Here is a 23,252-nt window from a genome sequence, read left to right as displayed (position 1 = left end):
TGGTATCAATGGGTGCTATTCTGATTGGCGGTTGGTGACTAGTGGAGTGCCGCAGGGATTGGTGCTGGGGCCTCAGCTATTTACCATTTATAGAGATGATCTGGAGGAGGGGGCTGAGTGTAGGGTGTCGAAATTTGCTGATGACATGAAGATAAGTGGAAAAGCAAATTGTGCGGAGGGTGTGGAAAGTCTGCAGAGGGATCTAGATAGGCTGACCGAGTGGGCGAGGACCTGGCAGATGGAGTACAATGTTAGCAAGTGTAAGATTATCCACTTTGGCAGGAATAATAGTAGGAGGGATTACTATTTAAAGGGCGAAAAGCTGCAGCATGCTACGGTGCAGAGGGACCTGGGGGTCCTTGTGTATGAGTCGCAAAAACCTAGTCTGTAGGTGCAGCAGGTGATCAAGAAGGCGAATGGGATGCTGGCCTTCATAGCGAGGGGGTTAGAATATAAAAGCAGGGAGGTCTTGCTGCAACTGTACAAGGCACTGGTGAGGCCACAGCTGGAGTATTATGTGCAGTTTTGGTCGCCGCACTTGCGCAAGGATATTTTAGCCTTGGAGGGAGTGCAGAGGAGGTTCACTAGGCTGATACCGGAGATGAGGGGGTTGGACTATGAAGAGAGGCTGAATAGACTGGGTTTGTACTCGTTGGAGTTTAGAAGGATGAGGGGGGATCTTATAGACACGTATAAGATAATGAAGGGAAGGATAGGGTAGAGGTAGAGAGGTTCTTCCCGCTCAGAAAGGACAGCAGGACTAGAGGGCACAGCCTCAAGATAAGGGGGGAGCAGTTTAGAACAGAGTTGAGGAGGAACTTCTTCACTCAAAGGGTGGTGAATCTCTGGATTTCTCTTCCCGTTGAAGTGGTGGAGGCTAGCTCGCTAAATATATTCAAGACACGGGTAGATAGGTTTTTGGTAGGCAAGGGAATTAAGGGTTATGTGGAGAAAGCGGGAAAGTGGAACTGAGCCACTTCAGATCAGCCATGATCTTATTGAATGGCGGGGCAGGCTGGAAGGGCTAGCTGGCCTACTCCTGCTCCTATCTCTTATGTTCTTATGTCAACAGCAAGGACCCTTGCTTCACCTCAAACCATAAATTCTAGGCAAATGTCAAACAGCAGGAGAAATGATGAAATGGAAAAAAAAATCAGAGATAGCAATTTGCAGGAAGGCAGCTGCTTCAATTTGTTAGCATATCAAATATGGTCATTGAGGTTAATTTATCATTTCATATGGTCCAATGTGTCTATGCTGTATCTTTGTAAGAACTATTCAATTAGAACAATGGCAACATGGTGGCACAGTGGTTAGCACTGCTGTCTCACAGTGCCAGGGACCCAGCTTCAAATCCAGCCTTGGATGACTGTGTGGAGTTTGCACATTCTAACTGTGTTTCCATGGGTTTCCTCTGGGTGATCCAGTTTCCCCCCACAGTCCAAAGATGTGCGGGTTAGGTTGATTGGCCATGCTAAATTGCCTCAAGATGTGTTGGTTAGGGGGATGAGCAGGGTAAATATGTGGCATTATGGGAATAGGGACTGGCTGGGATTGTTGTCCGTGCAGGCTCAATGGGCCGAATGGCCTCCTTCTGCATTGTAGGTATTCTCTGATTCTAATCCTCACCGCTGCACTTTTTACTTTTCAAGTAAGCCATTATCTCCCTCGACTTAATAAAAAATTAACAACAAACCTTCACTAAACAGCAATAGGTCAACTACAACTGAGATAAACATAAATGACGTAGAAAGAAAAACAAATAAATACTCAAGATATGGATGCTCAGAAATGGAAACAAACTGCTGGACACATTTACTCAGCCAGTTTTAGTAATTGCAAATTCTTATTGATTTGCTCCAAGTAGCAGAAGAAAAAGATGGATTTCATGAAGTAATCCTCAAAAAAAGGCTGATTGTTAAAACACATGTAACATGGGCCATTTAATACCATAGAGCTCCGAGTAGGCGGACAGCCAGATGGTTCAGTCTGAATCAAATTCTGAGCACAAGCAGCCAATATAGAAATAGAAATCAGGATCTCCTATTCCCGTTTACCTTTCAAACATAATTTGGTCTCAATAAATATTAATGTATCAACTAAACCTGTTACTTGAATCAGATTGCTAGGGTGCTGCTTGAATTGATCAGCTTACCCTGTTTCAGAAATATTAAATGATCTGTCCCAGTCAATTAAATCATTTCAGGACCTCCAACATCTGAAGCCAGTCTTGGAGAGTACTGCTAGGCTGTATAAAAATAATGGCTGTGTTCAAAAAGCACACACCACTATGCATATTAAATACAATTGACATAACAGGCCGTAAAGTATATTTCTGAACAGCTGCTACACTGCAAGATGTTATGGGACAACTGCAGTGCAACAGAGAAAGTAAAGACAGCCAGAAATTACAGCTATAGGATCTACAGCAATGTTAAACAAAACACTTCTTGCCCGACAATGACAACATAATTCCAATTTATAAACAGGAGCTAAAAGGAAAAACCTAAAAACCTTCAATAATAGGTCTATTCTTTTTTTTAAATGGTAGTTAAGATTGTCAGAAGTTATCATGGGAATTGCTCTACATCAACACAGACAGATAAAGCCTTATCAAGAACACCTGACACAGCTCCTGAAAAAGGGTGTATTTTATAAGGTTGACAATTTTTTTCCTAAACCATGAGGTGAAGTAAAGGGAATTAGCAGCAATGGGCTGGAATAGATTTCAAACTTTCTGCATGCTGGTAGGCAGAATGTTGTCGCCAATGTATTGGATTTTCTCAGAGATCAGTGACTGGTACTTTTTCTTTCACTTTTTGTTGAAGCATTTTGACAAAACTGAGTGGCTTGCTGGATCATTTTAGAGGGCAGTTAATCACATTACTGTGGGTCGAGAGACACACATCAGCCAGAACAGGCAAGGCTGACAGATTTCCTTCCCAAAAGGAAGCAGATGCATTTTGCGAAAACTGATGATACCTTCATGGACAGCATTATTGAGACCAACTGTGTATTCCAGATTTGTGAAATGAATTTAAATTACACCAGCTGCTATGATGCGACTGAATACATAGCCCCCACAGCAACAGCCTGGGCCTCTGGATTACTAACCCAATGTGTAGCCTAAAGCCGCAGCAAAGTGAAGACACCAGCAAAGCCCAGTGGCTAAAAGGGCTAGCTCCATATCAAGCTAAGGACTGTGGAAGCAGCAAAGAACAGGGTGCACAGCAATGGAACAAAAATGAGAATTGATTGGATAGTGACAGCTGCTATGCCTTGAACAGACAGTGATTGAACACAGACCTGGGTGTCATGTCCCTCAGAGAATTACAACCTGACAGAAGAATAACTCTTCAATCTGTTCCTGCCCCACTGAATTAATTTCTTCCTAACTTGACTCCATCGTCTCTTTTCTTGTCCAGTTCCTTCCCACCCTTCACGCAATTCCTCTGATGCTCTATGCCATATCAACAACTTCCAGTTCCCTGGCCCAAACCACTGCCTCCTTGCCATGGATATCCAATCCCACGACACCTCCATTCCCCATTAGAAAGGCCCGAAAGCTTTTCACTTCTTCCTTGAAAGAATGTCTGAACAATCCCCATCCACCACTACTCTCCTCTGTCTGACTGAACTTGTTCTCTCACTCAACAATTTCTCCTTTTACTTGTCTCACTTCCTTCAAATAAAATGAGTAGCCATACGGGGCACAGCTATGTCCGTATCTTTATGGGGTATGTGGAACACTCCTTGTTCCAGTCCTACTCTGGCCCCCACTCACAACCTTTCATCAGTACAACTATTTTGGTGCCGCTTCACGCTCTTATCTTGAGAAGAAAAATGTAATCAATTCCACTTCCAATTTCCACTCCTCTATCACCTTCACATGGTCCAGCTCTGATATTTCTTTTCCCTTCCTTGACCTCTCATCTCCATTTCTGGTGAAAGCTTCACACCAGCTCTGACGAAGGATCATCCAGACTCAAAACATTTGTTCTGTGCTCTCTCTACAGATGCTGTCAGACCTGCTGAGATTTTCCAGCATTTTCTGTTTGTGTTTGTTTTCTTTAAACTTGATTATTCCAACATACTTCTGGCTAGTCTCCCACATATACACTTTATAGAACATAGAACATTACAGCGCAGAACAGGCCCTTCGGCCCACGATGTTGCGCCGACCAGTTAAAAAACAATGACCCTCTAACCTAAACCAAACCCTTTCCATCCATAAACCTATCCACGGATCTCTTAAACGCCCCCAAACTAGGTGCATTTACAACTGCAGCAGGCAGGGCATTCCAATCCCTCACCACCCTCTGGGTAAAGAACCTACCCCTGACATCCGTCCTATAACTACCACCCTTTAATTTAAAGCTATGCCCCCTCGTGCTAGCTTTCTCCATCCGAGGAAAAAGGCTATCACTGTCCACCCTTTCTAAACCTCTAATCATCTTATATGTTTCAATAAGGTCCCCTCGTAGCCGCCTTCTTTCTAACGAAAACAGCCTCAAATCCCTTAGTCTCTCCTCTATAAACAGGAGTTTCTTCAAAACTCTACATCAATGGGGACAAAGTAGAAATGGTTAAGAGCTTCAACTTTTTAGCTGTCCAGATTACCAACAATCTCACCTGGTCCCCCAATGCTAACACCATATGTAAAAAAACCCACCAACCCCTCCACTTTCTCACAAGACTAAGGAAATTTGGCACGTCAGCTACAACTCTCACCAACTTTTACAGATGCACCATAGAAAGCAATCTTTCTGTTTGCATCACGATTTGGTATGGCTCTTGCTCTGCCCAAGTCCGTGAATGTAGCCCAGTCCATCACACAAACCAACCTTCCATCCATTGACTCTGTCTACACTTCCCACTGCCCGGAAAAGCAGCCAACATAATTAAAGGACCCCACACACCCTGAACATACTCTCTTCCACCTTCTTCCATCGGGAAAAAGACACAGCAGTCTGAGGTCACATACCAACCAACTCAAGAACAGCTTTCCTGCTGTCGTCAGACTTTTGAATGGACCTACCTCGCACTAAGTTGATCGTTCTCTTCACCCAAGCTATGACTGTGACTACATTTTACATTCTCTCGTTTCCTTCTCTATGAATGGTATGCTTTGTCTGTATAGCACACAGAAAATAATACATCTTACTGCATACTAATGCATGTGACAATAATAAATCAAATCAAATACTGCCCACGCTCTAACTCATGCCAAGTTCAGTCGCTGATCATCCTTTTTTCTGGTTGATCTAGATTGGTTCCCAGTCTAGCAGCAGATCTATTTTAAAATTTTCATCCTTACTTTTCAATGCCTCCACACCCTTGCCTCCTCCTTATCTCTGAAATCTCCTCCAGCATCGCTATGTTCATCTTTATCCAATTATGATTGTTGCACCATTGGTGGCAGTGCCTTAAGTTTGTTCTGAAATTGCTTTGGAAATCTTTCCACATTTCTTTCCTCCTTTACGACATTCTAAGGCTTTTGGATCATTTTCCCTAATATTACTGAACGTGGTGTCAAATTTTGATTGAGAACGCCTGTGAAGTGTCTTGGCATGTCTGATGCTAACATTTGTTAGAGACACAAGATAAATGCAAGCTGTTGACTACAAACAAAGTCACCAAAGATTATAGTGGCCTCGAATAGTCATGATTTACTATTTTGTCACTGTTACACTGTATTCATTTTACTGTGTTGCTTACCTCCATTCCTCTGCAGGATGATGCTGTTCAAATTTTTCACGCACATGTGAAACGCCCATATCTGGATGTAGCCAGTGGACTTCTTCAGAACGCATATGACTGAGTCGAATTCCAAAGCACGCCACATTCTTAACTTTGTGGGAGTCTACAATCTTCTGAATAATACCCTGAAATGAGACATAGGTACGAAATTAGATTGATTTATCCAAAAGAACCACACAATAAAAACTAACAGCAGCTGTAATTGCCTAGCTTATATATTAACTTTGAAATCAACTTATTTAAGTTTGCACCTAATATACTAGCCGTTCTCTCCAGGTAAGGCATGGTTATGAGGTGACCCAACATGGTCTTTTAAATTATGGTGGAGTAGATGTCGAGAAGATGATTTCCCGTTGTAAGGGAAACAAAAACGAGTGGTTGGGATTCAAACAGAATGTTTTATCCGAAGAGTAGTAAGAATGTCTTGAGACACAAACATAAATGCATTTAACAGAAAGGCAGATAGGGGTGAGGATGTGGAGGGATTGAAAAGTAAGGATGAAAATTTTAAAATAGATCATGACGAAGAATGGAAGAAAAGAATATGCAAATAGGTGGGAAGCAGAAGGATGGGAGGTTAAAGATAATAACTGTTTCTGTGCTGTGGATTCTATGCAGGTATAAACATTGACAATTTCATTTGCTTAGTCTTTTTTCGTTAGGTAGGCAGGATAATATCTTTTTTCCAATCCTTCATAGCAGAAGGTATGTACAGTGAGAATGGTTAGGAAAGACCATTCTTACTCAAATCTTTGGTGTGGGGGGAAAACAGAGCACCCAGAGGAAACCCACACAGACACAGGCAGAAAGTGCAAACTCCACAAATCACCCAAGGCTGGAAATGAATTCGGATCCCTGACACCGTAAGACAGCAATGCTAACCACTGTGCTAACATACGTCCCACTTCCATTTCAGAAAATTTTCAATGCTTTTTATTATCATTCAATCTTATTGGAGAAATGTTTCAAACTTGAGCAAAACATGCAACAGATGTTCAACATGTCAGTTTATTATATGCCTGATTTCCAGAATATTTGTAATTTCACAGAATGTTGTCCATGCTTCTTCATGATAGGCTGGCAGTTACTGAGATCCTTGAATGTTTGCAACAACCACACTTCAATTTTGAACATTGCTGATAATATCCTACCTGCCTTTGTTTTGCAATCTGCAAAATCTAAGTGCTACTTTCAACTGACATGTCACAGATGAAAATATACAACACATACTGTATAAATCAAAACGAGAAACGAGCTTGCAAGAGTAGTGGCAGGATTAAAGGTATCCAAAATAACCGCTGCACTAAATTTCTTCTGATTGAGAATCTAAACAGCTTGTTTTGACTCTTAATTACAAATTTATTCCCTAGCATAATGTGCAGTATTTTATATGCATTTCAGAAAATATAAGTAGATCACAGCTTTGTTCATCTGCTTTTATAAAGATTGCAAAATGTTGCAGTTAAGAGTACACAATTTTTAAATCAATCAACTTCTGCATGAGACTAAATTAATTCCCACATCAACTGAATCAATTAAATCAAAGACTAAATTAACAATTGATTCTGGTTCTTAGTGTAAAAATAACATTCATAAAACAAAGGAAATGGAAATTGCTTGATGAAGAAAAGCATCAGGTCTATTTTACCTGCCACCATCCTGGCAATTGAATAATACTATGATGTTGGAGCTGTTGATTAACAACAAACCATTTTTTCTTACATCCATCAGTTGAATATCATTCGGATCATAAGAATTAAATTGAAGAAAAATAACTAGTTACGGCAGTATTTTAAAGAAATCATTCTTGGGATACGCACATTGTTTGTACTGCTGGTTATTTATTGCCGATACCTGGTCGCCCTTGAGAAGCTGCTGGTTAAGGACAGAGTGAGATAACTACCAAAATCCCTGTTCCCTTCCCAACTGCCCACAATTGATAAGTTTTTAAGAAGAAGATGTATGTTTTCTTAACCAGAGTGTGTGAACAATAACCAGGAGCAAGTTTTTCATGGATTTAAATAAAAAGGATTGTTTACTAACTCGAATACTCAAATGTAACTAATCGTACTCACTCACACATGCACTCAAGTAAAGTACAGCTGAAGATAATACGCCAAAAGAATACTTTCTAATCAAGTGATTGTCTGCAGAAAAGTAAGTCTTCACTGCTAAAGGATATTTCAGGTGAATTCAACAGCTGAAACTGTTTGGCAACATCATTTCAGGATTCTCCCAAAGGGATAGACTTCTGCAGATCATAAAATTAGTTGCTTGTAGTCCCATTATTGTTACTAGGAACTGAAAAGGAACAGGCTTGGAGAAGTTGCAATGTCAACAGCCTTAAACTGCTATAAGGCATTGGTGTTGCTGCCCTTTCTGCTGCAGCTGTCTCTTACGTTGTCAAAACTTAAAGATTGCTAAGGGGAAAACATGGTTGCCTTACCTTGTGGCAGTTCATCATCCATTTATGGTGGTGGTCTTGGGTTGATGAGCCATAACTGGCTCATTATTTTAAAACTCTCGTTCTGAGAGGGGTTGAAACGATCAGTTCCTTTTTTTCAAAAAAGACCCAATCTGTTCCGGAATATCTCTTGATGGTCTCAGGATATGGGCAGTTAACAACTTTTCTTTTGGGAAGTGCCCTTTTCACTCTGCGAGTGTGTGACAGCTTTTAAATATGCATCTGACCTTTGCCAGTCATCTTTGCAGCACATTGGCTTTTCTGTGTAAAGAAATGCCGATCTCAGAGTCCACGTTGAAATACGTTTGTATCTAGAAGGTTATGAACATGATATGTCTTTACTGGATATAACAGGTTTCATGTTTGAACAATTGAAGTTCATATAGGGAAAGAACTGACAGGCAGGGAGTTTAGAATTTCAATCCTGAAGGAATAGTGATAAATGTTTAAGTTGGCATAGTATGTAGAACCATAGAAAAGTTCATGGTGCAGAAAGAGGCCTTTCAGCCAATCATGCCTGTGTCAGTCAAAAATAGAGAAAAATAAATTAGCCATTAATTTTTCACCTCCTTTTCCAGCAGCTGGTCCACAGCCTTTCAGCCTTCAGCACTACAGGTGCAGATCCAAGAATCTATTGAATCAGCTGTGCATTTCAGCCTCAACAAGTAGACGCTCGCCCCATCGAACACCACCCCCCAACCCCTCTAGCAATTGACCCTTTATCTAGGGGAAACAAGTCTTCCTGTTGATTAACATAGGCTCTTCATAATTTTATACACTTCAATTAGGTCACCCCTTTGCCTCCTCTGTTTAAATGAAAACAATCCTAGTCTATCCAATCTCTCTTCATAGCTTAAATTTTCAAAACTTGCTAATATCCTTGTAAATCTCAGCACTTATGTCCTTACTGAAATGTGCTGACCAGAACTGTACACAAATTTCCAACTGTGGCCGACCATGCATTTTATCCATCATTACAATCCTACTTTTGTATTCAATACCTCCCCCAGTAGAGGAAAGCATTCCAAATGCTTTCTTGACACTTTGTCCACCTGTCCTAATGCCTTCAGGGAATTGAGGAAATGCACTTTAAGGTCCCCCAACCTCTCAATATTCTGATTTGATTAACTGTCTCATGTATTAGTATACAAAGAGAGATATTCTTTCTTGCGGGCTACAAAGCATATTGTACATAGAAAAGCAAAGGAGAGGGTGTAGAATGTAGTGTTCTCGTACTAGCTAGGGTGTAGAGAAAGATCAACTTAATACTATAAGACCATAAGATATAGGAGCAGAGTTAGGCCAGTCAAGCCATCGAGTCTGCTCTGCCACTCTGATGGACTAATGGGACTGAAGGTGAACAAGTCCCCAGGGCCGGATGGAATGCATCCCAGGGTTCTGAAAGAAATGGCAGAGGTGATAGTGGATGCCTTAGTAATTATTTACCAAAATTCGCTGGATTCCAGGGAAGTGCCGGAAGATTGGAAAACGGCTAATGTTACGCTGCTGTTTAAAAAAGGTAGCAGACAAAAGGCAGGGACTTATAGGCCGGTTAGTTTAACCTCTGTAGTTGGAAAAATGCTAGAATCCGTCATCAAAGACGAGGCACCTGGAAAAGAATGGTTTGATCGAGCAGACGCAGCACGGATTCGTTAAGGGGAAGTCGTGTTTGACGAATTTATTGGATTTCTATGAGGATGTGACTAATGTGGTAGACAGAGGGGAACCAAACCGGTGGATATGGTGTTTTTAGATTTCCAAAAGGCGTTTGATAAGGTGCCTCATAAAAGGTTGCTACTGAAGGTTAGGGTGCACGGAGTTGGGGGTAAGGTATTAGCGTGGATACAGGATTGGCTGTCTAATAGGAAGCAGAGAGTTGGTATCAAAGGGTGCTAATCTGGTTGGCGCTTGGTGACTAGTGGAGTGCCGCAGGGATCGGTGCTGGGGTCTCAACTATTTACCATTTATATAGATGATCTGGAGGAGGGGGCTGAGTGTATGGTGACGAAATTTGCTGATGACACAAACTTGAGTGGAAAAGCAAATTGCGCGGAGGGTGTGGAAAGTCTGCAGAGGGATCTAGATAGGCTAAGCGAGTGGGCGAGGACCTGGCAGATGGAGTGTAATGTTAGCAAGTGTGAGGTTATCCACTTTAGCAGAAATAACATAGGACAGATTATTATTTAAAAGGCGAAAAGCTACGGTGCAGAGGGACCTGGGGGTTCTTGTGCACAAGTCACAAAAACCCAGTCTGCAGGTGCAGCAGGTGATCAAGAAGGCAAATGGGATGCTGGCCTTCATAGCGAGGGGGATTGAATATAAAAGCAACTGTACAGGGTACTGGTGAGGCCGCAGCTGGAGTACTGTGTGCAGTTTTGGTCGCCGCACTTGCGGAAGGATATATTGGCCTTGGAGGGAGTGCAGAGGAGGTTCACTAGGCTGATACCGGAGATGAGGGGGTTGGACTATGAAAAGAGACTAAACAGACTGGGTCTGTACTCGTTGGAGTTTAGAAGGAAGAGGGGGGATCTTATAGAGATGTATAAGATGATGAAGGGGATAGATAGGGTAGAGGTAGAGAGATTCTTCCCGCTTAGAAAGGATAGCAGGACTAGAGGGCACAGCCTCATGATAAGGGGGGGGCGCAGTTTAGATCGGAGTTGAGGAGGAACTTCTTCACTCAAAGGGTGGTGAATCTCTGGAATTCTCTGCCCGTTGAAGTGGTGGGGGCTACCTCGCTAAATACATTTAAGTCACGGGTAGATAGGTTTTTGACAGACAAGGAAATTAAGGGTTATGGGGAGAAAGCGGGGAAGTGGAACTGATCCGCTTCAGATCAGCCATGATCTTATTGAATGGCGGGGCAGGCTCGAAGGGCTAGATGGCCTACTCCAGCTCCTATTTCTTATGTTCTTATGTTCTTAATGCACCTAATTAGCATGTCTTTCAGACTGCGGGTGGAAACTGGAGCACCCAGAGGAAACCCATGCGTACATGGGAAGAACGTGCAAACTCCACATGGAGAGTGACCCAAGCTGAGAATCGAACCTGGGACCTTGGCACTGTGAAGCAGTAGTGCTAAAGGTTAGTCATGGCACAAATCAATTCTGGCCTCCCACATTGCCTGGATCCGCTACATTTCACCTATTGCCGCAACAGGTCCACAGCTGACGCCATTTACATTCAACCCTGGAACACCTGGATAACAAAGGCACCTATGTCAGTCTTATATATTGACCACAACTCAGCTTGAACGCCACTATTCCTACAAAACTCAACATCAAAATTCCATGGCCTGGGGCTTGGCTCTTCCCTCAGAGACTGGATCCTAAACTTTCTAACCCACAGACCAAAATCAGTATGGATAGGAAACAACAACACTTAAACAATCATCCTCAACACCAGTGCCCCACAACGTTAAGTCCTCAGCCCTTACTATACTCCTTATATGCCTTTGCCTGTACAGCCAAATTCTACTCTAACTCGATTTTCAAGTTTGCTTACATCATCACCATAGTGGGTCGGAACTCAAACAATAGTGTGAACCTGATTTTTTGGCTCTCTCAATCTTATCGGTTTAGCCTGCCCATTGACCGGTGCGGTGAGATGATAAAATCTCCCCCACCATCTTCAACCAACAAAATTATTGTGACTGTTTCTGATCAGAACTGCTTCCAATAGTTTGTCTATGACAAAAGCCTAACTAACCCACTGATAGTTTTTTGGCCTATCCTTCACACCTTTTAAATAATGGTACAACGTTCACAGACCCCAGTCCTCTGGAACCTTGCCTGAATTTAGTGAGGACTGGAAAATAACCTTCTGATCATCTGTTATTTCCTCCATGGATTCCTTCAACAACTTGGGATACAATCCATTTAGCCCTGATGATTTACCCACCTTCAAGGATGCCAGTTCCTCCAATTCTTCCTCTCTCACGACACTTATAGTATCTAATGTTTCACACTCCTTTTTAACTAGAATGTTTACATTATCCCTCTCTTTAGTGAAGTCCAATAACTCACTGAGAACCTGCTCACGTATTCTGCATCAACCCACGAGTTACCATGTATATCTCTGATAGGCCCTACCTTTCCCTTAGTCATTCCCTTACTCTTAATGTACTGGTAAAACATCTTGGGATTTTCTTTGATTTTGCCTGCCAATATTTTTTCATATCCTCTCATTGCTTTCCTAATTTCCACCTTTACTTCAACCTTGTTCTTTCTATACTCTTCTAGGCATTCTGCAGTATTAATAATACTACTATCATAATCTTTCTTTTTATACATTATGCTTGTATAATGTACTTTCTGAAGGGTTACATTTCCACCACAACTTTCACTAATTTACAGATGCACCATAGAAAGCATTCTTTCTGGTTGTATTGTAGCTTGGTATGGCTCCTGGCCTGTATGCTTATTGATGATCAAGTGGCTCTAGATTTGGTGGTACCACCCTTTTCATTTGGAGAGAACATGTCCACAGTGTTTGTAGAATCTTACCTTTGAATGTCTCCCACTGATTGGACACAATTTTTTCCTTCTCATAGTTGTATCCAGTCCAACAATCACCAACTCACCACTCAACTTGATGCAATTTGTCTTCCCCCAATTTCAAACTTCAATGCTTGTTCTATATTTCTCCTTTACTTTAATAATTCAAACTGTATTATGTTCACTATCTCCAAATGGTTCCCCATGCTATTTCATCAATGTACCCAGTTTCATTATCTAAGACTAAATTTAGAATCTCTCCCCCCTCCCCTCCAAATTGAGCTTGTTACATGTTGGCTGAAGAAAGTTCTCTTGAATGCAATTCAAAAATATTGCATCCTGTATGCACTTCACGCTGTCCATCTCTGAAGTGATATTAATAACTTGAAGATGACTGTGATGCATCTGATGCCCTTGTCCTTCCAGGCGTTGGAAGTCACAGATTTGGGACAGGCTGTCACAGAAAATTGGAATATTCTAATTGCATAAGTTACAATCCAGATTTTACAGTCAATAATATAGTGAAAGGGTTCATCGCTAACCTTGAAAAAAGCTACATTGAAAAATCTAGCGATCCCCCTGTCATGGTTTTAATCTTTCCCAACATTAATTTTATTCCAGTATCAGCTATAAAAGATCATAGAATTCCTACAGGACAGGAGGAAGCCATTCAGCAGAGTTAGAGGCACCCTATCCCCAGTTGCCATGGCTAATCCATGTAACCTAAATGTTTTGGGACACTTAAGGGCAATTTTACCATGATCAATCCACCTAACCTGCACATCTTCAGACAGAGGGGAAACCGGAGCATCCAGAGGAAACCCACACAGACATGTGGACACGTAAACTCCACAATGACTGTCCACCCTAGGCCAGAACTGAACCCAGGTCCCTGGCGCTATGAAGGAGCAGTGCTAACCACTGTGCTGCCCTAAATCTCGGACATTCAGCAACATTTGAGTCATCACACAGGCTAGGTAGTTAATCACAATGAAGAATTCTCACACGTAGCAAACCATGAAGCAAAAAAGCACTGGTTCAGAAATTATTAGAAATCAAAGAATGGAGCAAAATAAAGATTGGAGCATGCTTGTAGGATTAAGGTAGAAGCTGAAATATCAATTAATAATAGATTTAATAAAATAAATCTGTGGAACTTTTTCAGTTTAATGGAGAAATATGACATCACAAAAACATTGCTTTTTAAGAGCCAGTGAGATCGCACAATAGTGATTATGACTTAGTATACTGTTAAAATCTTCTCATTCAACAAAGTAATTTTTTCAAGGAGTTTTAAAAGAAGAATGCAGCTATGAAAAGTGAAGATTCACATCAAACCATGGTGTTTCCAAGATTTCTATCCATGCGGATTTCTACAAAGCACTCTTTTGAGAAGTGGGTATTCAGTGACAGCAACTTACAGATTTCTGCTTTGTGCATGTGCGAACACCAGGAGTTTTTGCCAGTTTGACAACATAATGATGGCCAAAGCTGACTGTTTCTTTGTCAATACAACCTCAAAATTTCAGTCACTGCAATTATTGAGACATAGCTAGAACCTAATTTTTTTTTTACAAATCACCAACCTATTACACATTACTCAGCGTTTCTAATTTTGCTATTCTTTTCTTCCCAAACCTGCCAGCCTTGTCAGAGACACAAATGATCAGAAGATGGTCAAACATAGTTTTGATTTTTTTGTCGCTCTCTTCTGCAAAGTGCTGTAATTCCTCCAGCAATTATATTCATGAAAAGGAAAGGGGCTTACCTCTCTGCTACTGGTAATAACCACCCACCTGTGGCCCTCCAATCGCACGTTAACTGTCAGGCCAGCAGGATTCTCAAAATTCCATCCCAAGGCTGGAGGTCCTTGGAGGTGGGACGATCAGCAAAATGGCAAGGGATTGTGTCAGATGTCATATCAATAATAGGCAACCCACCAGCCCAATGCTCAAATGAACTATTTCAGTGGTGAATTATGGGCCTCTTCCCAATTTCAAAGAACAAAGAACAGTACAGCACAGGACGGGCCCTTCGGCAAACTTATTGAGACCTAGCACCTGGTGGTGCATCTCTCTTTAGCCGGCCTATCATGTGTCTATCCAGATAAGTCTTAAATGTCACTGACATGGCTGCCTCAACCACCTTACTTGACAGTGCATTCCAGGCCCCCACCACCCTCTGTATAAAAAACTTCCCCCGCACATCTCGACTGAACCTTTCTCTCCTCTACCTTGAACTTGTGCCCCCTTGTAATTGTCATTTCTGCCTTGGGAAAAAGCTTCCAACTGTTCACCTTATCCATACCTCTCAATTTATAAACTTCTATCAGGTCGCCCTTCAGCCTCTGCCTTTCTAAAGAACAATCCAGTTTATTCAATCTCTCTTTGTAGTTGCAGGGGAATTTCACAGTAGCTTCATTGCAGCGTTCATTATTAGTCATAAGCCTTAATTGTGACTAATAAATAATTTACAGGCAACATCCTGTTAAACCTTTTCTGTATTCCGTCCAAAGCCTCAACATCCTTCAAGTAGTGTGGCAACCAGAATTGGACACAGTATTCCAAATATGGCCTAACCAACGTATTACATAACTAACATAATTTGCCAATTTTTATACTTGATGCCCTGTCCGATGAAGGCAAGCATGCCACATGCTTTCTTCACTACCTTTTCCACCTCTGCTGCCATTTTTAAGGATCTGTGAATCTCTACTCGCAGATCTCTCTCTGTTTGCCATTTATTTTATAGTTCCCACCTGAATTGAATCTACCAAAATGCATCACCTTGCATTTGTCTGGATTAAATTGAATCTGCTATTTCTCCGTCCAATTTTCCAGCCTATTCATATCCTGCTGTATTCTCTGACAATCTTCATCATTATCCGCACCAGCAATCTTAGTAAGATCCACAAAATTACTAATCAGACCAATTACGTTTTCTTCCAAGTCATTTATATATATTACATACAAAGGAGGTCCCAGCACTGATCCCTGTGGAACACCGCTAGTTACAGACCTCCATTCAGAAAAACACCCTTCTACTGCTACTCTCTGTTTTATGGCCATCTCTGAATCCATCTTGCTAGTTCACCCTTCATTCCTTGTAATTTTACCTGTTGCACCAACCTGCCATCACAGACCTTGTCAAATGCTTTACTGAAGTTCATGTACAAAACATCCATGGCCCTTCCCTCATCAACCATTTTTGTCACCTCCTCAAAAAACTCAATCAAAATTAATGAGACATGGCCTTTCTTGTACAAAACCATGCTGTCTGTCACTAATAAGACCATTCAGTTCCAAGTGTGTATGGATCTTATCCCTAAGAATCTTCTCCAACAATTTCACTATCACTGACATCAACCTCACTGGTATATAATTATCCGCATTATCCTTGCTACCCCTCTTAAATAACAGGGCAACGTTTCACTACTGACAGGGAGAGGATTCCTCTCTGGAAAAGGCAGGGCCTTTTTTTGAGACACTCTTTATCCCACAGAAAAGCTCCCAGGTAGAAATACCACAACCGACGTCATTTGCACCACCTGACTCCGAGCTTGCCTGATTGGCCCTGGCCCGTCCAATCCCCACCCACCTGATTAGTAGAATACATCACTGTGTTCTCTTTCCACAAGATGCAGCCACAGCAGCAGCAGCCAATGTTCCTAGTGGCACACTGAGACTCAGAGTTCTCAAACCTCTAACTACTGGTCTTCCTGTCCTTAACTGGACAGCAGGGTCAGCAGCAGCCCTTTAATTAGCTGCCTTCTGTAAAATGTAGCCCAGTGTCCAAGTGACCACAAAGCAGGATCGCTCCTTGTTTCTGGCTCCAAAAATGCTACTGCCTCGGAAAACTCTCAGTCCAAGAATAAAGAGATGACCCCAGTTGAAAGGCTCCAGCAATGCTGTGAAGACAATGATTAGTGAATTTTTTAAAATAAATACATGCTTTAGGCAATTTTGTGGGATTTTTCATATGAATTTTAAAGAATTTTGAGCTTCAACTTGCCAAGAACGTTATCTCCTCCAGTCCCTGCATTTTTTTGCGGACAGAATTAGTTTTATTATGCCTCTTTTGATTGTAGAAATGCAGATAATATTTAGTGTGATTTGTGCAGTTTGCCATTCCCTTTCTAGAAGATCAGTAAAATTCCACACCTCACTAAAACTTCAAGGGATTAAGAACAATATTTGAGAATGATAAAATTAATATCAATAGTTCAGATGGTTTTTTTTTAAAAACATGAACATTTCTCTCAAAATCCTTCCTAATTAAAAATACTTAAAATCAAAAATTGGCATTTTTATCATAAATGCATAATGTTCAAATAAATTTCAGAAATAAAGGTATAAACTCACCCGGACATCGGTGGCATCACCGTGCCTGATATTCATAGCCCAGGTTGAGGGATCGTTATCGCTCTCAAAGTAATGGAAGACCTTCAGAACTCGTTCCATGGCACCAGGGGATCGTTCCATACTCAAACGGGACTTGGCTCCTGAACCTGCTGTGTGGTTCAGGTTTGGGTCAAGGTAAGCAGCTGCCATGTTTCTGCGGGATGCTATGTGTCGGTCATATTCTATGGAGTAGGAAAATAAAAGTTAGACTCAAAAGTCGAAGGAACCATAAGGATTGTTTGATTTTTGGCGTCAAAACTTGCATTGGAACAAAATATATTGGTTGCCTGTAACAGGAAAAATTGGATTTCAAGTTGTGTTCCTCATCATTATTTCATAATTATTTCACACACAAACATGTGCCAACCATTGACTTGCAACAAAATGGCCCATACCGAAAATACAAACAGCGCTTGAATCCATCTAGTGCTTTATTTTATCAGCTGTCAGCTGTCTCACTGGTCACAGTCTCATCCAAAATCAGTCGCATTCAAATCCTACGCGAGACTTTAGCACATAATTTATGTTGACACTTCGATGCAGCACTAAGGGTTTATATAGGTGCAGTCATTCAGATGAGATGTTAAACCAAGACTTCATGTGTCCTCTCCAGGGGAACATATAAAAAAAACCCTTGCCACGATTCAAAGAACAGCTATGTCCTGATCAAAATTTATCCCTCAGTCAAAAACATTAAAGGCAGATTATCTAGTCATTTATCACTTTCCTTTGATGGGAACTTGGGTGCAAATGAAGCCGATGACCTTCTTTAACAAGTATCTGATTGATTGCAAAGGTTTTAGGTCTTCCTGAGATTGCAAAAGGTACTAAATAAATGCATTCTTTTTTTTCTTTCCTTCCTCTGTTCTTTCCACAGAAGTTGCCAGGTCAACTGGATCATCCAGCATTTTTTGTGCTTTCGTTTTATATATTTCAAATTGTGTCATGCAAATGGTTAATCAAAGCTGTTCTGAGACCATTTATGTTTTGTAGGTTACTTGGTTTCAGGAACATTCACCACACTCTCTAGTCTGATTTCCAATCTACAGCTAATCCATCAGCTCCAGCCTGTCCCATTGAGCAAGTCCCCAGCATTTGCTTCTCACAAGCAAACATCCCAATTTATTTCCCATCTGAACATGTCACTACAGCAACTGCCTGATGTGGTTGCCGTATTGTACCGATCCAATACATAAGAAAAACATGTGATATTCCATGTCACACGTGCCTGCTTCTTCCCAAGCCTAAGCCCCTTGTTTCTTCTGGCCTCAGCAGCAACCGTGGCCCCAATCTGACTCTGTGATACACTAATGCCTTTCTCCCTTCATCTTGCCTGGAAACATAATGGGAATCAGGGAATTGAATCCCTGAATCAAACTAAATATTTAATATTTGTAAGTGAGAAGCATATGGACAGCAAAGGAGTGGGAAGGATACTCAACAAGTAAAAAACATAAGTTGAAGATGTCAGTGTCTGACACCAGAACAGCTAATGATAAAAGAATCCCGAGGACTTGAATCCCCTGAGCAGTCAAGTCCGGGAATTTAGGCCCGGGAGAGTTTCAGTAGGTTAGGAAGAGAGAGTTACCCGGAGGAGATGGTGCCTTGAAATCAGCAGAAGGCAGCCCTTCCCATCCTTTAATGACTTGAGGTTTAAAAAAAAGCTTCCGGCTCATGCTAAACATTTTATGGTGTGGTCAACATATTATCAGGATCAACTGAATTTATAGCCAGCCTAATTGACCCTTAATTATCCATCTAAAAATGGTGGGTGGGTGGCTTTCAGCTCACTGACTGTGAAATGAGCAAGGGGACAAACTTGAGGTTGGTTTTTCAATTAAATCTGCCCTGGAACAAGGCGTAGATGGACAAAATTTAGTTTGGCTTTTCAACAGTTTAAAAGCCATGTAAATATCACATATCCATCCTTGTTCTTTGCTGAAAGTCTGATGACTTCTGCAGATGTGCAAATTACATTAGGTAAACAGAAAACAAGCATTTACAGTATAAAAATGACTATTTGATATGGATGAGCTACTTAGTGTACACATAACTGATTTAAAAACTAATCCACTTAAATTGATATTTGACTGGTTTGAGCATTTCAGGTGCAAAATTCCAAAAGGAAAATTGGGCAGCACGGTGGCACAGTGGTTAGGACTGCTGTCGCACAGCGCCTAACCACTGTACACTGGGACCTAGATTCAATTCCAGCCTTGGGTGACTGACTGTGGAGTTTGCACATTCTCACTGTGTCTGTATAGGTTTCCTCTAGGTGCTCCGTTTCCTCCCACAGTCCAAGGATGTGCAGTCTAGGTCGATTGGCCATGCTAAATTCTCCCTTAATATACAAAAATGTGTAGGTTCAGGGATTAGTGTGGTAAATGTGTGGTAGTTACAGGCATAGGGCTAGGGGGTGGGTCTGGGTAAGATGCTGAGTTGGTGTGGAGTTGATGGGCTGAATGGTCTCCCTCTGCACTATAGGAATTCTATCATTCTAAGAAAATAATTTCAAATTGCACAATACTCTCCAACAAAGATGGTGGGGCTTTGAAACATCGGATACAGATACGGACAGCAATGCATTTAGCTTTGTAACGATGCAAACTACCGCTTTTAAGGACTGAAATAATTTCGGAACTCAGATGTTATTTATCTGCAACCCTGACTCCATTATCCCTCTTTCATTTCCCAATACATAGATTTCACTATGTCAAGCAACTGAACACACACAATTAGGAAAGTTATGTTGTGAAGACAGACGGAGTTTGCAGGTGGATATTGATAGGTTGGGTGAATGGGCAAAAATCTGGCAGATGGAGCATATTTGTGAGGAAAATGTGAAGTTATTCACGTGGAGAATGAATGTAGAATGCCACGGTACAGAGGGAAGCATGAGCAGGTGTTGCATATAATCAAGGCGGCTAATGGAATGCAGTACTTAATAATGACAGGAGCTGAACATAAATACAAGGATGTTATGCTTCAGTTATACAGGGCACTGGTCATACCACATCTCAAATGTGTGCACAGTTTTGGTCTCCTCACTTAAGGAAGAATGTAAGTGCATTGGAGCGGTCCAGAGGATATCTAGGAATGAGCAGGTTGCCTTATGAGGATAGGGTGGACAGGCTGGGCTTGTTTCCACTGGATTTTAGAAGAGTACTTGGTGTGAGATCCTAAACGGTACTGACAAGTTAGACATGGATATGATGTTCCCTTTTATAGGCAAGTCAAGAACAATGGGGCACAGTTTTAAAATTAGAGGTCTGCCTTCTAGGACAGGAGAGGAGGAGAATTTATTTCTGAGGTTTGTACAACTTTGGAACTCTACCTCAGAAGACTGATCACTGAATATTTTTTAAGGAAAGGTAGATAAATTCTTGTTGGGTGAAAAAAATCACAGGTTATTAGGGATAGATGAGAATGTGGAGCTCAATGCAAACAGATCAGCCATGGACATATTGAGGGACAGAATGGCTTGCTTCTGCTCCTAATTCCTGCGTGCTGTTTGTTTTTACTTGAAAATCACCTTGCATTGGAAGAGGATTGCATCCCACCAATAAGTGGGTGTTGACCACGCCATCTGCCTCCCTTCTGTTGCTCAGCTGACTAACATTATGTTTGCCTCTTTCTACTCATCTATGCAGTCCTTGGCAGAGAAATTCCTGCAATTGTATTTCTTTTATCATCTGCACCATAATTTCTGGAGTTCCTCAAAGTTTTGTCCTTGACCCACTCTGATTTCTCATCAATATGCTGTGCCTTGTTGGCATCATCGGAATCAGAACATCAGTTTCTACATGTACATTGACAACAAGCAGCTCGACCTCACCACCACCTGTCTCAACCTGCTCACTATCTCTGCATGATGCCTAGTCGTGCAAGAGCCAAGATTAAACTGAATAACTAGGCTTGTACTCGTTAGAGTTTAGAAGAATGAGGGGAGATCTCATTGAGACATATAAGATGATGAATGGGATGGATAGGATAGAGGTGGAGAGGCTCTTCCTGCTCAGAAAGGACAGTAGGACTAGGGGGCACAGCCTCAAGATAAAGGGGGGCGGTTTAGAACGGAGTTGAGGAGGAACTTCTTCACTCAAAGGGTGGTGAATCTCTGCCCATTGAAGTGGTGGAGGCTGCCTCGCTAAATATTTTTAAGACGCGGGTTGATGGGTTTTTGATAAGCGAGGGGATTAAGGGTTATGGGGAGAGGGCGGGAAAGTGGAACTGAGCCATGACAGATCAGCCATGATCTTATTGAATGGCGGGGCAGGCTCGAAGGGCTAGATGGCCTACTCCTGCTCCTATTTCTTATGTTCTTATGTTCTTAGATGCTGGAAAAACTTAAGCCATTGTCTTCAGCCTTTGCCATAAACTCCATTCCCCAACCACTGATTCCATTTCCTTCCCTGGCCATCATCTCTGGCTGAGCCAGACTGCTTCCAGAATCAACATTCTATTTTTAGAGCTGAGCTTCCAATCCCATGTCTTGTATATCATGAGGACAGCCTACTTCCACCTACATGGTATCATCCATCTCCACCCGTGTCTCAGCACATCAGGCGTTGAAATACTGATCCATGCTTTGATGCCTCCAGAATTGACTATTCTCATACTCTGCTGGTTGACTTCTGATCTTCCACCCGTAATAAGCTCAAAACTTTGTTGCCTATGTTCTAATGCATATAAATCCCATTCAACCCATGCAAATTGACCTACATTGGATTCCAATGTACAGTTTTAAAATTCTCACCCTCACGTGGAAACCGTTCCATGGCTTAATTGTTCTCTACTCTTGTAACTTCTCGCAGACTTAAAACATTGAAATTTCAAAGCTTCTCCATTCTGGCCTTTTGTCCCACCATTCATGGCATTACCTTCAGAATTCCCTCCTGAAACCTCACCACCTCTCCTCCTGTGGTGCTCTTTCAAACACCCTACCTCTTTCACTAAGCGTTTAGCCCCATGCCCTTATGTTTCCTTCTCTGGCTTGGTGTAAATAGTGGCCATATTTCATTCTTGAAGGATGTGAGATGTCTAATTACATTAGTATCAATATGGAAATGCAAATTGCTGTTACACAGATACATGGAAACATAAAAACTAGAAGCAGAAGTAGGCCATTCGGCCCTTTGAGCCTGTTCCACCATTCATTTTGGTCATGGCTGGTTATTGAATTCAATATCCTGATCCCCCTTCCCAGCCTGTCTCTTGATCATATTAGATCCATGAGCTATATCTAATTTTTTCTTGAAATCAGACAACTTTTTAGCCTTAATTGCATTCTGTGGTCGTGAATCCCATACATTCACCACCCTCTAGGTGAAGAGATTTCACCTTATCCAAGTTCTAAAAGGTTTATCCTTTATTATCAAACTATGACCCATAGTTATGGACTCCCCCCACCATTGGGAACATTCTTTCTGAATCTATCCTGTCTAACCCTGTTTCTATGAGATCCTCTCTCTCTTCTAAACTCCAGTAAATATAATCCTAACTCATTTAGTCTCTTCTTATATGGCAGACCTGCCATCCCAGGAACCAGCCTGATAAACTTTTGCTGTATTCCCTCTATAGCAAGGATATCCTTTCTCAGATATGGAGGCCAAAACTGCACATAATACTCCAGGTGTGGCCTCACCAACACCCTATATAATTGAAGTAAAACATCCCTTTTCCTTTACTCAAATTCTCTCGCTATGAAGGCCAATATAACATTTGCCTTCTTTACTGCCTGCTGTACCTGTGTGCTTACTTTCAGTGACTGATGCACGAGGACACCAAGGTCTTGCTGAGTATCCACCTCTCTCAATTTACACACATTCAAGTAATAATCTTTTTTCTGTATTCATTCATGGGACATGGGTGTTGCTGGCTAGGCCAGCATTTATGGCTTATCCCTAGTTGACCTTGAGAAGATGGTGATGAACTGCCTTTTTGAATTGCTGTAGTCCATGTGCTGTGGGTTGACCCACAAATGACGTTAGGGAGGAAGTTCCAGGATTTTGACTCAGTGATTGCAAAGGAACAGTGATATATTTCGCCCAGCCTATCTAGATCCTTCTGCAGACTCTCCACACCCTCCGCACAATTTGCCGTTCCCCCAATCTTGGTGTCATCCGCAAATTT

At 41.6% G+C, this 23,252-nt stretch overlaps 1 protein-coding gene across 12 annotated transcripts in view; it reads right to left on the bottom strand.

Annotated features, from left to right (window-relative positions):
• Positions 1-23,252, bottom strand: part of LOC145346825 (focal adhesion kinase 1) — a 572,567-nt gene that overhangs the window by 294,666 nt on the left and 254,649 nt on the right. For 11 of the 12 annotated variants that reach the window (XM_080194620.1, XM_080194613.1, XM_080194612.1 and 8 more), the window contains 2 exons: positions 17,082-17,302; positions 5,719-5,885 (listed from right to left, as the gene is read on the bottom strand). In XM_080194620.1, coding sequence (XP_080050746.1) covers positions 5,719-5,885; positions 17,082-17,270 — 356 coding nt within the window. In that variant the 5' untranslated portion in view covers positions 17,271-17,302. Of the gene's footprint in view, positions 1-5,714; positions 5,886-17,081; positions 17,303-23,252 lie in introns of those variants that run through there. The other variant, XM_080194624.1, reaches the window with a different exon arrangement.

Source organism: Carcharhinus amblyrhynchos, chromosome 8, assembly GCF_965287045.1.
Source record: "Carcharhinus amblyrhynchos chromosome 8, sCarAmb.v2.hapA, whole genome shotgun sequence".
Classification (NCBI taxonomy): domain Eukaryota; kingdom Metazoa; phylum Chordata; class Chondrichthyes; order Carcharhiniformes; family Carcharhinidae; genus Carcharhinus; species Carcharhinus amblyrhynchos.
This window is presented reverse-complemented; position numbering and strand designations above follow the sequence as displayed.